The sequence below is a fragment of the Pleurodeles waltl genome, chromosome 10, assembly GCF_031143425.1.
Source record: "Pleurodeles waltl isolate 20211129_DDA chromosome 10, aPleWal1.hap1.20221129, whole genome shotgun sequence".
Taxonomy (NCBI): domain Eukaryota; kingdom Metazoa; phylum Chordata; class Amphibia; order Caudata; family Salamandridae; genus Pleurodeles; species Pleurodeles waltl.
In genome coordinates, this window is record NC_090449.1 from 159852789 (window position 1) to 159870520 (window position 17732).

At 46.8% G+C, this 17732-nt stretch overlaps 1 protein-coding gene across 2 annotated transcripts in view; it reads right to left on the reverse strand.

Annotated features, from left to right (window-relative positions):
- Nucleotides 1-17732, reverse strand: part of TOP3A (DNA topoisomerase III alpha) — a 226817-nt gene that overhangs the window by 32503 nt on the left and 176582 nt on the right. For both annotated transcript variants that reach the window (XM_069210104.1, XM_069210105.1), the window contains exon 17: nucleotides 13531-13653. In XM_069210104.1, coding sequence (XP_069066205.1) covers nucleotides 13531-13653 — 123 coding nt within the window. The remainder of the gene's footprint in view (nucleotides 1-13530; nucleotides 13654-17732) is intronic.

The window sequence follows — 17732 nt, forward strand, 5'->3', positions numbered from 1 at the left end:
TGGTGCCAACAGAAATGTCTAACAAGTTGTCCATAATGTCACATGTCCCATGTAAACCTGGTCACAGTGACAATGTCTATAGCCCCAAAACCACCATAGAGGATAAGGCACACCGACAGTATGCAGCACAGACTACCACAGCATCAAATAGTACCACTTGGTTACTGGAAGTACAGTTTGATCAGTTGGTTCCTGGAGTGTACATCTTCCCCCTCCTCATCATCACCATCACTCTCATCCCCTCTCTGAGGAAGCTGGTCTGCATATACAGACCCCTCCTCCTTTAAGAGGGGAATAGATTTCCTCAGAGCCACGTTGTGCAGCATGCAGCAGGCCACCACTATTCTACACACCTTCTCAGGCTCATAGGCCAGGGATCCCCCAGAGATATGGAGGCAACGGAATCTAGCCTTCAGGAGACCTATTGTGCGCTCTATCACGCTCCTAGTTCGTCCATGGGCCTCATTTTAATTCCTCTCTGCATCTGTCCTAGGATTCCTCACTGGTGTCAGGAGCCAACGCATGTTGGGGTAGCCAGAATCACCTGCAAAAGGGGGCAAAACAGGACTGTCACTGACAACCCGCAGTTGCAGACAGCCTGGCTCTGCTATGTGCCAAAAAGTGTCAGACACACTTACCTATGATCCATTCTCTGTCCCCTTGCAGTTATTCCATCATGTGTGGCACACTGCTGTTCCTCAGCACAAAGGAATCATGGACTGATCCAGGGAACATAGTATTCACATGTGAGATGTCCTGGTCTGCAGTACACACCAACTGGATGTTCATGGAGTGAAAGTTCTTCCTGTTTCTGTACACATGTTCCCTTACTCTTGGGGGGATGAAAGCTATGTGGGTTCCATCGATTGCACCTATAACATGGGGAATGTTGTCAAAGGGATAGAAGTCTGACTTGATGACAGGGAGGTCAGCACTTTGGGGAAATCTCACATAGGACTGGATGTCTGATACAAATGCATTCAGGAATCTGGACAGTATAATGCTAAACATTGGCTGTGAAAAACCTGCACACATGGCCACAGTCACCTGAAATGAGCCTGTGGCCAGGAAATGGAGTGCAGAGAGCACTTGCACTTCAGTAGGGATGGCATGCTGATTCCGATTAGCTGGTCTCAGTGCTGGATCCAGTAATGCACAAAGTTCATGAATTGTAGCACGGTTGAATCTGTATTTGATAATGATGTGAAGCTCCACCATTGGCTCCACAAATCAACAAGTGGTCTGTACACCAACGGGGCCCTCCCTCACCACATGGGTCTGTACCTAGGAGGAGTTGAGAACACATGTGAGGAACACACACATATCTGCCCAACATGTTAAGGATTCAGCACTGCTGGCATACAAATCAATGACACATATGCAAAGTAGGATGTTAAACTGGAGTGACATGTCCTTAATGATACATCAGGACTGTTGTGGTGAGTAAATGTATATTTGTTCATGCCTATGGGGGTTGGGGACAATAGGACCTGCATGGGGCAAATGAGAAATGAATAACTGTGTAGTGATGGCCAAAATGTCTGCCCCCTGTAATCCAGAAATGTTGTAGTGGAAGTGACCACATTCCGCTAGCGGTTGTCTTAATAGCGTAAGGCAGTGTTCACCACCGTGCGACCATTCATTGGTTAACATGGTTGTCAATGGGGAATATGAGCGTATCATGATCGGCGCAGGCGGTGACGGTGCCCACCGCCACGGAGCGTACACCATCTAGTCATCCCAACTTCATTTGACTCCCAGATTCCGTGCATGCAGGTACTCCACTGAGTGTGCCGCTGTGTCCTGACTCTGGTCCTGGAAATGGCACGAGTGGCAGGGGAAAGGGCCCTGGCCTTCACCAGCGAGGACCTGGACAAGCTAGTTGACAGGGTCCTACCCCTGTATGCCAAGCTCTATGGTTGACCAGAGGTAAAGGTGAGTATGTGGATTGAAGGGCATGGATGTGTGTAATGGTGGTGGTGGATGGCTGTAAAAATGTGTGCACGTTTGACACTATACAGTTGTGGGATTCATGACCTGCTGCCTGTGTGAGGTCCTGTTACGATGTTGTGAGTGTACGTTCCATAGGGGACGTATAGCCAGCTGTATCTAATAGGCATTCTCTGACCTCTGTGTTACTTTTTCTGTGTGTCCCATATAGGTCAGTGCCCATCAGAAGAGGGGACTCTGGCATGCCATCGCCAGGGAAGTGCAGACCCCCGGGATCTACAACCGGCAGAGCACCCACTGCAGGAAGCAGTGGGAGGACCTGCGGCGCTGGGCAAGGAAGACCTGCGCGGCCCAGCTGGGGAAGTCCTACCAACGAGGAAGGGGTGCCCGTCGGGCCCTGACCCCCCCTAATGTGCCGCATAATGGCGGTGGCGTATCCGGACTTGGATGGGCGCTTGGAGGCTGCACAGCAGACTCAAGGAGGTGAGTACAGAAACCATCGTATGCCTCCTTGATGGATGTGTGAGTGTGCTGTAGTATGTATGCTGTCTAGTGGCAGGGACTCAGACTGTTATCATTTTACATAATAGCCCCCATGCGAAGTTAGGTTGTAAGGGACAGGTCTGCAGTACTTCAAGTCCTTCTGTGATGTAGGAATTGGCAGTAGAGCAAGGTTGTGGCCACTAGTCAGGGGCATAGCCATGTGTATAGTGGTAGGTGCTGCATGGTGGAATATTTGCGGGGTGGGAGTATGTGTGAACCAGTTATGTACCTCCATTCAGCTATTTACAAGCGTCTCTCCTGTTTTGCTTCTCCATCCCTGTTCTCTTGTGTTGTCTGTGTACATCAGCATCATCTGGCGAGGGAGCTGTGGCTCCGGCGAGTGGGGATGCATGCAGCAGCCCACGGTTCCACGGAGGCAGAGTCAAGCGACGCCAAGGGACCAGTGGGTTGGAGGGCGAGGGGAGTACCACGGGGAGGCAACTACTACTGGAGGTAGGGACGCTGATACCTCTTCCGATGGGAGCTCCCTGGTGGTGGCAGACCCTAGTGGGCTCACTCATTCTGTGTCAACTTCTGCCACCCCTCATACCATCACCGCCCTCCCATTTGCTCCCTACAGAGTTGCTCGTGCCCGCTCACCCAGAAGGGTGGGTGTCTCCTTCGCCCCAGGCACCTCATCCCCTGCCCCAGTCAGCCCTGCTGACCTCAGGGAGGAGGCTATTGACCTCCTGAGGACCATCTCTGTAGGGCAGACAACCATCATCAATGCCATCAGAGGTGCAGCAGACCAATGCCTACCTGGATGGCATTCACAGTGCTGTGTCTGGCCTACAGAGATCTTTTCAGGCTCTGGCCTCCTCTTTGACGGCAGCCAGTGTCCCTGGTCATTCCGCCCCGCCCTCCAACCACTTCTACCCCTTCCAGCACCCCACTCCCTTCACCCGTCCCAGGCACACATTCTGACAGCCATGCACACACCTCAACACGCAAGAAGCACACTGGAAAACACAAGTACCACACTTCCCACCACAGGCATACACACAGCCAACATACAAAGGCACACACACCAACATTCACTTCCCCCAGTGTGTCCACCTCTTTCGCCTCCCTGTCTGTCACCTCTACATGCACACTCACAGGCACTGCACCCTCATTCATTGTTGCTGACCCTATTCTGGCAGTCACCACAAAATCAGACATCCATTCATGCACCCCAGACACCTGCACTCACCACTTTGGTTGACACATACAGCACACTCACCAAACCTGCAGACACACAGACAACATACATTTACACTAGCAGCCTGTTTTGTCCCACTAACCTCCTCCCAAGACACTCAAACGTTCCAGACACAAACCCAACACACATCCACCACACCTTAGCATACTGTACGATCACCTGCACCCATGTCACGCACACCTACACCTGTCACGACCACTCCCACACCTTCCGCCAGGTCCACCCCGATTGCCCCTAAAACTTTTTTCCTATCCCATGTTGACCTATTCGAACCCACTGGTCCACACCGTCTCGTCCCTAAACGTGCCCACCTCCTTGCCCTGTCCACTCCGCCCACGTCACAGCCCGCCCTTCCCATTCCCGAGCTATCTCCCTTGTGAGCAAGAGACCCATGTTCTGGCCCAGGTACATCTGCCACACCCCAGTCCAAGGCCGCTCCACCATCTTCAAAGGCCAGAGCCGAGCCGCCTCCACCTCCCAAACGAAAGCCACCCCCCTCTCTCCCAGTCGTAAGTCACCACCCCCACCATCCCCTGCCCCTGAGGTGCCTGGATGCCCCATTGTTGCCCCTTTCAGGTGGAGTACCATTTGCACTTGTGGGAGTCAAGTTGGGGCCATTTGGGCCCATAGGACTTTTAAATATGGACTGGCCATTGGCCTTCTGTTGGACTTCTGTTGTTCCTCAAGCTTAATAAAATGTTTGTGTGGCCAGTGTTGGTTTTGGCACACTCTGGATCCGTGGTTCATTGTTTCTTTGAGGCGGGAGGGGGGGGGGGTGTTATGCACATGTGGGTACTTTGGGCAGGTTGTCTTGGCCTTGTGTCGGGTAAGTACCTCTTGCACTGGGGTGTATGCCTTGTGCTTTTGTGAGGGGTTATGGGTGCGTTGCAGGGTGGGTGGAGTGGGTGGGTATGTAACTGTGCCCTTTCTTCCCTTTTGTAGTAGGTTGCGGTACTTACCGTCGTCGTCTTCGTCGGCGGCGGTCTCCGTCGAGGAGGTATATGGCAAGGAGCAGCACTGGCATGATTTGCAACTCTCTCTCCATGTCTGCTTCGGCGTGTTGTGTGAGCCTCCGGGGAGTGTTTCCTTATATTTGGTTCATTTCCACCTGGCTTTGCGTGGCGATGGTTCCCGCCTCAGAACTGACGGCGGTCTAGTGCTTCATTAGTTGATGGGTGGGTTGGGCCTTTCAGTCGGCCTGTGGGTGGCCTCTGCCATCGTTGTCGGCACTCCTCTGCTGGCGGTGAGTGGTTTTCAGTCTGCCTGTTTTTCATGTGGTTCATAATATGGCGGCCCAGACCGCCTGACTGTTGGCGGTAGTTAGCGCCACCGCCGGCGGAGCGGTGTTTACTGCAATGTTCATAATTAGGGCCATAATGTGATATGGAAGGTGCTTGCTGCTTGAAGGAGGAGTGCAATTTTTTCTTTCTGGTACGTCTGTATGTTGCATGTATGTTTTTAGTCCATATTGATTGCACTGATGCCAAACAGAGAAGGCATAGAGTCCTTTAACACAACTGGAGGCCGATCAATATCAAGGTGTCCCATGACCACCGTTAACTCTACACCTGTGACCAGGATCTTAAACAAGACCAGCACAAATATCACAATCTATGTTCTCCTCTTTACCCTTGTTTGTTAGCTCTTATAATGGTCAACAACGGTCTTAAGGACTGAACTGGAGGCAATATTCCCCTTTAGGCTTTTGTTGACTGAGGCAAACAAATGCAGACTTTGAGGAGACTCTGGAATGTTTCTTGCCTCTGAGACAAATTCTAACCCGCCTCCAATAAATTTTTGACACAAGGGCAAAAAATGTAGCTGTTGGGAAAACGTAGGGTATACAACACATGCATAATCTATTCTGATTTCTTTTTACAACATTAATGGCAGTTCACAAATAGTGCAGGATTGGTTTATCCAATGCTATGTAAACTGTGTTCTCAAACAATACAACAAATTATGTTGAATAGTGTAAAGAAATCGCAGAGGCATTTCTTAAGAGAATGGAAAAAGGACCTTCTAGTCAACTCAGCCATATCACTGTCCTGTTCATTTAGGTCAGTCTCTTCCCCCTTATATAGCAGTTTTGCTTGCCTTTCCAATTTCTGTGATTAAATAACAGAATTAGGAAAGTTCAGGTACTTTTAGTCTCAAAAATATTATTATAAAGGTTTGACTGGCTACCTTAAAAGACCAATTGATTAGTTCTTAGATTGAAATAAAGTTTGTGTGAGTAGAGCTAAAGTGTATATATATATATATGGAAAATGTCACTTACCCAGTGTACATCTGTTCGTGGCATGAGACGCTGCAGATTCACATGCTTTGCACATCCCGCCATCTAGTGTTGGGCTCGGAGTGTTACAAGTTGTTTTTCTTCAAAGAAGTCTTTTCGAGTCACAAGATCGAGGGACTCCTCCCCTTTCGGCTCCATTGCGCATGGGCGTTGACTCCATCTTAGATTGTTTTCCCCGCAGAGGGCGAGGTAGGAGTTGTGTATTATAGTAATAGTGCCCATGCAATGGAGTAAATATGTATGTATGTACATAATGTGGTTTAAAGTGATATATTTACAAATGTTCAAGATCAACTTTGAAACAGCTACAGGCTCCCGGGGAGGCAGGTGGGCGCATGTGAATCTGCAGCGTCTCATGCCACGAACAGATGTACACTGGGTAAGTGACATTTTCCGTTCAATGGCATGTGTAGCTGCAGATACACATGCTTTGCATAGACTATTAAGCAGTTATCTCTCCAAAAGCGGTGGCTCAGCCTGTAGGAGTTGAAGTTGTTTGAAATAAAGTTCGTAGTACTGCTTGTCCTACTGTGGCTTGTTGTGTTGTTAACACATCCACGCTGTAATGTTTGGTGAATGTATGAGGCGTAGACCATGTGGCTGCCTTACATATTTCAATCATTGGAATGTTTCCTAGAAAGGCCATAGTAGCACCTTTCTTCCTAGTTGAATGTGCCTTTGGTGTTATAGGCAGTTCTCTTTTTGCTTTGAGATAACAGGTTTGAATACATTTAACTATCCATCTGGCAATGCCTTGTTTGGATATTGGATTCCCCGTATGAGGTTTTTGAAAAGCAACGAACAGTTGTTTTGTTTTTCGTATATGTTTTGTTCTATCAATGTAGTACATTAAAGCTCTTTTGATGTCTAATGTATGTAATGCTCTTTCAGCTACAGAATCTGGTTCTGGAAAGAACACTGGTAGTTCTACTGTTTGATTTAAGTGAAACGGTGATATGACTTTTGGCAAGAACTTTGGGTTAGTTCGTAAAACTACTTTATGCTTGTGTATCTGAATAAAGGGTTCTTGTATGGTAAATGCCTGTATTTCACTTACTCTTCTTAGAGATGTGATGGCAATTAGAAATGCTACTTTCCACGTTAAGTATTGCATCTCACATGAGTGCATGGGTTCAAAAGGTGGACCCATGAGTCGTGTTAAGACAATGTTAAGGTTCCACGAAGGAACTGGTGGCGTTCTTGGTGGGATAATTCTCTTTAGGCCCTCCATAAATGCTTTTATGACTGGGATCCTAAATAATGAAGTTGAGTGCGTAATTTGCAGATAAGCTGAAATTGCGGTAAGATGTATTTTAATGGATGAAAAAGCTAGCTTTGACTTTTGCAAATGTAGTAAGTAGCTTACGATGTCTTTAGCAGATGCGTGTAATGGCAGAATTTGATTATTATGGCAATAATAAACAAATCTTTTCCACTTATTTGCATAGCAATGTCTTGTGGTTGGTTTCCTTGCTTGTTTTAGGACCTCCATACATTCCTGTGTAAGGTCTAGATGTCCAAATTCTAAGATTTCAGGAGCAAAATTGCTAGATTCAGTGATGCTGGATTTGGATGCCTGATCTGTTGTTTGTGTTGAGTTAACAGATCTGGTCTGTTTGGAAGCTTGATATGAGGCACTACTGAGAGGTCTAGTAGTGTTGTGTACCAAGGTTGTCTTGCCCAGGTTGGTGCTATTAGTATGAGTTTGAGTTTGTTTTGACTCAATTTGTTTACTAGATACGGAAGGAGTGGGAGAGGGGGAAAAGCGTATGCAAATATCCCTGACCAGCTCATCCATAACGCATTGCCCTGAGATTGATCTTGTGGGTACCCGGATGCGAAGTTTTGGCATTTTGCGTTTTCTTTTGTTGCAAATAGGTCTATTTGTGGTGTTCCCAATATTTGGAAGTAAGTGTTTAGTATTTGGGGGTGAATCTCCCATTTGTGGATCTGTTGGTGATCCAGAGAGAGATTGTCTGCTAACTGATTCTGAATCCCTGGAATAAACTGTGTTATTAGGCGAATGTGGTTGTGAATCGCCCAATGCCATATTCTTTGTGCCAGGAGACACAACTGTGTCGAGTGTGTTCCTCCCTGTTTGTTCAGATAATACATCGTTGTCATGTTGTCTGTTTTGACAAAAATGTGTTTGTGGCTTATTATGGGTTGAAATGCCTTCAACGCTAGAAATACTGCCAATAGTTCTAAGTGATTTATGTGAAACTGTTTTTGCTGCGTATCCCATTGTCCTTGGATGCTGTGTTGATTGAGGTGTGCTCCCCACCCTATCATGGAGGCATCTGTGGTTATTACGTATTGAGGCACTGGGTCTTGGAAAGGCCACCCTTGGTTTAAATTTATATTGTTCCACCGTTGAAGCGAGGTGTATGTTTGGCGGTTTATCAACACTAGATCTAGAAGTTGACCCTGTGCCTGTGACCATTGTGATGCTAGGCACTGTTGTAAGGGCCGCATGTGCAACCTTCCGTTTGGGACAATGGCTATGCATGAGGACATCATGCCTAGTAGTTTCATCACCATCTTGACTTGTATCTTCTGTTTTGGATACATGGCCTGTATTACATTGTGAAATGCCTGTACCCTTTGTGGACTTGGAGTGGAAATCCCTTTTGTTGTGTTGATTGTTGCTCCTAAGTATTGCTGTGTTTGACACGACTGAAGGTGTGACTTTGTGTAGTTGAGTGAGAAACCTAGTTTGTGGAGTGTTTCTATGACATACTTTGTGTGTTGTGAACACCGTTCTTGCATGTTGGTTTTGATTAACCAATCGTCTAGGTACGGGAACACATGTATTTGCTGCCTCCTGATATGTGCAGCCACTACTGCCAGGCATTTTGTAAAAACTCTTGGCGCAGTTGTTATCCCGAATGGCAACACTTTGAATTGGTAATGTACCCCTTGGAATACAAACCTTAAGTATTTTCTGTGTGAAGGATGTATTGGTATATGGAAGTATGCATCCTTTAAGTCTAGTGTTGTCATGTAGTCTTGTTGTTGGAGCAATGAGATTACATCCTGTAATGTCACCATGTGAAAGTGATCTGATTTGATGTAGGTATTTAATGTTCTGAGATCTAATATAGGTCTTAGAGTTTTGTCCTTTTTGGGTATGAGAAAGTACAACGAGTAAACTCCTGTTCCTCTTTGATGAATTGGTACCAGTTCTATTGCATCTTTTTGTAACAACGCTTGGATTTCTAGTTCTAGAAGATCCATGTGTTGTTTTGACATATTGTGTGTTTTCGGTGGGACATTTGGAGGGAATTTGAGAAATTCTGTGCAATAATCATGCTGGATAATTGCTAGGACCCAAGTGTCTGTTGTTATTTCCTCCCAATGTTTGTAGAACTTGGTTAGTCTCCCCCCCACAGGTGTTATGTGTTGGGGATTTGTGACGTGGAAGTCACTGCTTGTTTTGAGGAGTTTTGGGACTTTGGAACTTCCCTCTACTCTTTTGGTATTGGCCCCCTCTATATTGTCCCCGAAAACGTCCCCGCTGATATTGGCTCTGATAAGTGGGCCTTGTTTGTGAGGTTGAGGGTTCTGTGCTTTGTCCTCGAAACCCCCCTCGAAACTGTGTTTTACGAAATGTGCCTCTGCTCTGTGGGGAGTAGAGTGCGCCCATGGCTTTGGCCGTATCAGTGTCCTTTTTAAGTTTTTCGATAGCAGTGTCCACCTCCGGCCCAAACAACTGCTGTCCGTTAAATGGCATATTCAGCACGGCTTGTTGTATTTCCGGCTTGAATCCTGATGTACGCAGCCATGCGTGTCTCCTTATGGTCACTGCTGTATTTACTGTCCTAGCAGCTGTATCCGCTGCATCCATTGCAGAGCGTATTTGATTGTTCGAAATGCTCTGTCCTTCCTCCACCACTTGTTGTGCCCTTTTTTGGAACTCTTTGGGTAAGTGTTCAAAGAAATGTTGCATTTCGTCCCAATGAGCCCTATCATATCTCGCCAGCAATGCCTGTGAGTTGGCAATGCGCCTTTGGTTGGCCGCTTGTGCTGCAACCCTTTTCCCCGCAGAGTCGAACTTGCGACTCTCCTTGTCTGGAGGTGGTGCGTCTCCCGAGGTGTGCGAGTTCGCTCTCTTGCGAGCTGCCCCTACTACCACAGAGTCTGGTGTTAACTGCTGCGTCATGTATACAGGGTCTGTTGGCGGTGGCTCGTATTTCTTCTCCACCCTTGGAGTTATAGCCCTGCCCTTCACAGGCTCCTGAAACACCTGTTTGGAGTTGTGACGGGTTCTTTATCCCCGGTAGAAGAGATATTGGAAGAAGGAGACAGGCGCGGGAATTGCGGGGTTAATTAATTTATTTCTGTTTGGTTTTAAGACGGTGTGATCATCTCCGCACAATGCCAGTCTTGTTTTAGTTAACCAAAAAAAATAAAATCCCTTTTTTTCTTTCTTTCAGGGTTCTGGTGGTGCTCCGGATGTGGTCTGGTCCAACTTTGAGAAGGGTCCGGTCTTCCCGTATATCAGCGGCCCAGGTTCTCTCAAAATAAAGAAGGACAAAAACAGGTAAGTGGGGAATAGGATAATATCTATATTTATTGGGTTAGTAGGGTGGTGGGAGAATAGGTAGAAGTGAAGGGAGGTGAGGGATTACTTTTGTTTTGTGTTTTTCCCCCTGTGTTTTCTTCAAAATCTCCCTTTCTTTTGGAGCAGTTATTTTGGCTTGTTGGGGTTTTCGTGAGGTTAGAGTTATCTAAGGCTTTCTTTTATACAGTCTCCCCTTCCTTACAGGACCTCTCCCTTTTTCCCTTAATCCCCCTTACTCTTAATAACCACCCTGAGCCAAAACCCCAGTTACGGTACAATCGTACCTGTGGTGGCCACGCCCCTCCAGGGACGCGGCCGGCTTTCTATCGATCTCCCGACTTCTCTGGGACGGGGGCGGGAGGTTCCCTGAGCTTTCCTCTTCTCTGTAGTCTCTCTTCCTCTGCTGTGGGACCCTCGTTGTCGGTCCGCGGTGTTCGTCGTTCGTCCTTCGTCCTCTTCACATCGCTCTCTTCTAGCGTCTCTCTCTGTCTCTGGTCCTCGGCTTCCGGGTCCGTCTTTTCTGTCAATTTCTTCCCTGACGCAGACGGCGTCCGACGTCATAACCCCTAGACCGTCTCGGGTGCCCCGGGGGTATCCTTCTGCAGCGGCCGTACCTTCTTGTGAGCCGGCGTCGGGAGACGTCCGGTTACAGGAGTGTTTTATCATTCCAGGTAGCATAGGGAGACTTTGGTATTGGCTATGTGTGGAGGATAGTGTGTTGAATAAAAAGTCATCCTCAATAGGCTCTGCATGCAGGATGGCATTATGAAACGCCGCTGCTCTTGACACCACCTGTGTGTAGACTGTACTGTCCTCAGGTGGCGACGGTCTCGCTGGATAAAAGTCTGGGCTGTTATCTGATACTGGCGCATCATAAAGATCCCATGCGTCGGGATCATCCTGACTCATTCCAGTATGAGTTGGGGACTGCATCAGTGGTGGAGTGGCTACCAGTGATGTGTGCGTTGAGTGTGGTGGAGATGGTGGCGGTGTTACTTGTCTTGCCACCTTTGCCTGTGGCTGCTTGTCTTTTTCTTGAAAGGCAAGTCTTCTTTTCATCCTAATTGGGGGAAGAGTACTTATCTTCCTTGTGTGTTTTTGGATGTGGAGCCTTCTCTGAGGGTAGTCTGGCCCCATTGACTCCAGTTCTTGTCTGAACCTATGTCCTTGCATTTGTGAGGACAGTCCCTGTTCCTCTGTGTAGGAACCTGTTTTCGGTTCTGAGGCCGGATGTTTCGGAATGGAAACTTTTTCGGCTCCGACGACACGTTTTTAATTTTTGGCGTTCCGGTCTCTCAGTGCGAATCATTTTGGTGCCGCCCTCTCGGTGCCGAACTTGCTCTGACCCGCTGTCTTGGGGTCGAGACTGCTCTGTGCCGGTATCTCGACCGGAGTCGGATGTCTTCGACACATGCGTGCCCTTTTTCGGTGCCGATGATCGGTCACCTATTTTTCGGGTTAAGCCATGGCCTGCTGGCGGTGGCGTCCCCTGGGCTTTAGTGGTCTTTCTGTGTGTTTTGTGTGTCGACGTCTTACTCACGGTTTTCGGCGTCTGTTCGGGATCGACCGCGTCCGAGTCCGAATCCTCGATGGAGAAGGTTTCTTCTTCCTCCTCCAAGTGTTTTTGTCCTGTCGGCGCCATTTGTAGTCTTCTCGTTCTTCGGTCTCTTAATGTCTTCCTCGACCGAAACGCTCGACAGGCTTCACAAGTATCTTCTTTTTGTTCTGGAGACAAACACAAGTTACAGACCAGATGCTGATCTGTATAAGGATACTTGTTGTCACATTTGGGGCAGAAGCGGAATGGGGTCCGTTCCATTAGCCTTGAAGAGACACGTGGTCGGGCCGACCAGGCCCAGACGGGGGATCGAAAACCCCAAAGGGCCACCGGAACTCTTCAAAATTCGGTGTTGATCTGTTGTAACTAACCCGACACAGAACGCAAACAATACCGACGATTTTTCCGAGATTCTAACTATCTTTACGAACCGAAACGCGGAGCGAAAAGGAACACGTCAGAACTCGATGGCGGAAAAAAAACTATCTAAGATGGAGTCGACGCCCATGCGCAATGGAGCCGAAAGGGGAGGAGTCCCTCGATCTCGTGACTCGAAAAGACTTCTTTGAAGAAAAACAACTTGTAACACTCCGAGCCCAACACTAGATGGCGAGATGTGCAAAGCATGTGTATCTGCAGCTACACCTGCCATCAAACACACACACATATATATATATATATATATATATATATATATATATATATATATATATATATATAAAAATATATACACATATATATATATATATATATATATATATATATATATATATGCAAACAAAATTGTCCTCGAAAGGAAGCGCACTCCCAAACAGGTTAAAATTTATTTTGGAATGCAGCAAAGCCAGCAACATACAGAGAATTCTTTAACATTTCTTCAAGCCTTATGCGTTTTAGACATCTCCGTTCTTGTTCACCGGCCAAATGCTTGGGTGCAAATAATTGCAGGCACCTGATTACTTGATTAAATACCAGTTCAGCCCTCAGTGGGCTTCTAAGTGAGTTACAAAGTACATCCTGGTAAAGGTAGTCCTACGCATTCATATATATGTATATATATATATATATATATACACATATATATCTCAAACATACTTGGCATGGGAAATTCAGGCTGACCCAGAATGGGCAATGTATTGTCTTCACCTTGTAAAAGGATGGGGTAAACCTAGATTTAAGGCAAATATGAAGTTCACAGATGGGTCAATGCTCCACCTGTGCTATATGTTTGCTCATCAGAAGCCTCCAAGTGGAAAATACTGCTACCACGGGTTTCTGTGCACAAGTTCAGGACACGTTTGAAACAGTAAGAGGGGAAACTACGTTTTATGGACGTTTGGAATGGAGACACTGAGTTTCAATGACCATACTTTGCCCAACAGCCACGTATGTGAGCACAAACATTAATTTCTCACCTGTGAACAGGATGCGGCTGGCAAACAGTGCACACACTGTCATCCCGGCTCACCTCCAAAACCGAATCAGGAAACCAGATAGCACTTTTGCAGTTTGGGTAGCCAAGGCAGGATATGAAGAACCTGTGAAATACATGGAACATCACAAGAATATCCATTTCGATTTATGGAAATGATGGTAAATCTTTGTCACGGGTAATGACTCTTAATACCGTCAGCAGCCAGTCTGTTCCCCTCATTTCAAATGCATATTTTCTAATGAAGCGACAAACAATCATAAGAATAAATAATCCTTTTGAAAGTAAACTCCAGAATGTTCCAATCATTTACTGCTCTTTTTGTCAATGTACTCGTTCTTTAGCATTAATATGTGCCACAGTCAAAGCCTATGGTCCAAATACAGAGTTTTGTACTTAAATAACAACTGAAGATGCTTTTTCACTGACTTCTAGGTGTAATTGGTGAGCCACTTTTCTAAGTTCTTCTAGCCCTGTAGAACACAAAGTTAATCTGCTGGCAGCAGATGGCTGGGAGAATAAACTGAAGTTCAAATGACACTTAAACCAAAACACTGAACTTTGGAGTGATGCAGACGCAAAAGGTGCGAGGTTTTCCCCTGTGAAGTGGTGAATTCCTGGAATGTATGCTTATGTTTCACTGATATCCACGTCCACTGCATCTAACCCAAGAATCCCCTTTACATTCCACTGCATTGAACCTACTTGTGTTTTGGTGATGTTTATGCTTCATTACTCTAACATTATCTATGCCAGAAACCTCAAAGAAGAGCCACGTAAGAGACAGAATGTAAACCATGCAACCCAGCAAAACTTGAACTTAAGGTAACTGGTATACAACATGCTCCGCTTTTAAATTCAGTGGCTCCGACTTGCCAAGAGAATAAAGTTTTAATTATTCTTTACTGTTTTCAAAGATCTGAGGGCCCAGGCAAAAAATATTTATGGGAGGCGACTCCACATTATACAGCATTTGAGGTTCAGGGAACCAAGATTGATTGCGCAAACAAGATTCAATCCTAAAATAAACAGAGAAAGGACCTGTGGTAGGCTTGGCGGTACAAAGGACTCTGGGCCGTATATATGGGTGCAATGCAAAGATTATCTTTTTATTGTGCTTTTCTTTTATGGGTGAAAGTGGTGGGAAAAAAAAACAAAAAAAAACTAATGTTCGTATACAGTAAACAAAAGTCTTATTGGGAACAGTTCCTTCTAATTTCTCCTTGTCTTAAGTGCCTCTGTCTTTTCTTTGCTTTTAGGTCCTCCGGATTGGTTAGGTGGCGTTCTTCCTCCATTGGGACCGGAAAAACAAGAACACAGGAGCACACAAATAGGTAAGTGGTTTTGTTGGACTTTGATATAGTTTAGTAGGGAAAACGTGCAGGGGTAGGAAAAAAGAGTGGAGGTTATAGGGGTGGACAGGTATAGGTGTAGACCCGATAGTGAGGGAGTGGTGGGGACTTCTTAGATATCTCAGTGTTCAAGTGGTTTTATGCTTAGCCCGGGAGTTCTCCTCCGTGACACTATCCCCTGTCTCAGTTCCCCCCTTCCTCCTCCCCTCTACTACCCCTCCTCTTCCCTGTTGCTGGGTATCGAGTAGCTCCTGCCCGTAGCAAGGAACGCACCTTGTGAAGCCACGACCCTCCTGGGTCGCGGCGGGAGCTGCTGACGTCCCGGTCCTGTTTTCTGGGTTCGTCGTGGTTCTGGCTTTCTTTTCCTCCGGTCTCAGCGTCTTCCTCCTCCCGTTTGTCTCCTTCACTCCGCGACAGCTGGGTTCCCTCCAGAAACTCCCCCTCCTATCTTGTGCAGTCCTTTGTCTGTTTTAACGCCGACACCCAGAAGTCCAGTGTCGGCGTTTCTCTTGGCGTTTGCGCGTTTCTATGGAAACGCTCCAGGGCTCCGGATGAGGCGCACGAAAGGCGCCAGTCCGCAGAGTCAAAAGACGAGGTCGACGAGACCTGTCTACACTCCCCATCCCATGATCGGGACTGGTAGAGGACCGAAGAGTCGGGACACCAGGAAAGGAAATCGGCAGGGCACTGCAGGGACCCAGAAATGTGGCGGACCTGAAAGGTAAAAGGCTGGAGTTCAAGAAACCACCGTAAGATCCTAGAATTAGTGTCCTTATGGGAGGCCAACCATGTCAACGGGGCATGATCCGTGAAGAGGACAAAAGGCCTTCCCAGGAGATAATACTGCAAACATTCAATGGCCCATTTAATCGCAAGGCATTCTTTTTCGATAGCGGGATAGTGACATTCTCTGGGAAGAAGTTTTCTGCTAATGAACACAACAGGATGCTCGTGACCCCTCTCGTCGGGTTGGGAGAGAACGGCCCGAGACCGACGTTGGAAGCGTCTGTGTACAGGTGGAAGGGTTTGGTAAAATCCGGACACTGCAACACTGGTTCTGTCGTAAGGAATTTTTGGAGCGTGTTAAATCCCTCAAGCTGAGAGGCAGAAAAAACGGGTAGACTGGTGGGATAGTGTTTCTTCAGGAGGTCGGTTAGGGGAGCTGCAATTGTGGAATATTGAGGAATGAATCTACGGTAATATCCTACCAGCCAAAGAAAGGAACGAAGTTCTTTCTTGGTTTTAGGCACGGGTATTTGTAGGATGGCCTCAACTTTGTCTTTTTGCGGACGTAAGACCCCATTACCGATAAGATACCCGAGATAAGCAATCTGAGTTTGACCTAAAACGCATTTGTTTGGATTGGCCTGAAGGCCGGCTCCAGCTAAAGTGTGGAAAACTTTGTCAAGATGTTGTAGGTGTTCAGTCCATGAGTTGCTAAAAATGACGATATCGTCCAGATATGCCGCCGTGAACGCTTGGAACAGTTTTAAGAGCCGGTCCATTAGGCGTTGGAAGGTAGCGGGAGCTCCGTGAAGGCCAGTGAAATGGTACAAACCGGACTGGGTTACAAAGGCTGTTTTCTCTTTGTCCAAAGGGGCTAGGGGACTCTGCCAATAGCCTTTCGTTAAGTCCAGAGTGGACATATAGCGAGCATTTCCTATTTTCTCCAGCACTTCGTCTACTCGTGGGATAGGATATGTGTCAAAAAGTGATATGTCGTTTAGCTTCCGGAAGTCGATGCAAAACCGGATAGACCCATCCGGTTTAGGTACAAGAACGACCGGGGAGCACCAAGGGCTGGTGGACGGTTCAATAACCTTTAGGGATAACATTTTCGTTATCTCTTCCTCAATAATATGTTTTCGAGCTTCAGGGATCCGGTAGGGCCGTAGGCGAATGGTTTGTCCCTCCGGAGTTCTAATATGGTGTTGGATCAGAGAAGTCCGGCCCGGAGTCTCTGAAAAGAATCCAGAATATTGTTGTAGCAATGCATATAACAGATTTTTTTCTAGTTTGGAAAGAGAGTCATTTATGCAGGGTCGTACCCCCGGCTCTGTGGTTGTGGTGGGATAAAGATCTAAGCCTAACCCAGTGTTGGGCGTTATTAGGAACCCAGTAGCAGAGGAGTTAGGAGTGTTTTCCGCTGCTTCCCATTTTTTTAGTAGATTTATATGATAGATTTGAGTTCTTTTTGGGTGTGTATTAATTTCAATAAGATAGGTGACGGGAGAAACTGCTTTTACTACACGATAGGGTCCTTGCCATTTAGCTAGCAATTTATGTTCTGAAGTGGGTCGCATTATTAGAACCTGATCGTTAGGTTGGAAAACCCGTAGTTTAGTCCCCTGATCGTAATATGCTTTTTGATTCTCTTGAGCCTTCTCTAAATGCTTCCGTACATCTTCCCAGACGGTTTGCAAATGTGATTTTAGCTTATGGATATACTCGAGTAGAGGTTTCTCTTTATTACCCTCTTCCTCCCACGTCTCGGCTGCCATGTCCAGTAAGTTACGGGGTTGTCTCCCAAACACCAGTTCGAAAGGACTATGTCCAGTGGACGATTGCTCGTGAGTCCGGATATCATAGAGAACCAGGGGCAGTTTCTGATCCCAGTCTTTTCCGGAGTCATCTACTGTTTTCCTTAGCAATGTTTTAATGGTGCGGTTATATCGTTCCACTAAACCGTCTGTTTAGGGGTTGTATACTGCGGTTTTTATCTGAGTGATCCCTAGTGTTTTACATATCTGTTTCATAAGGGCCGATACAAAAGGAGTCCCCTGATCAGTTAAGATCTCGTGTGGAAAACCTACTCGGGAGAAAAAGGTTTTCA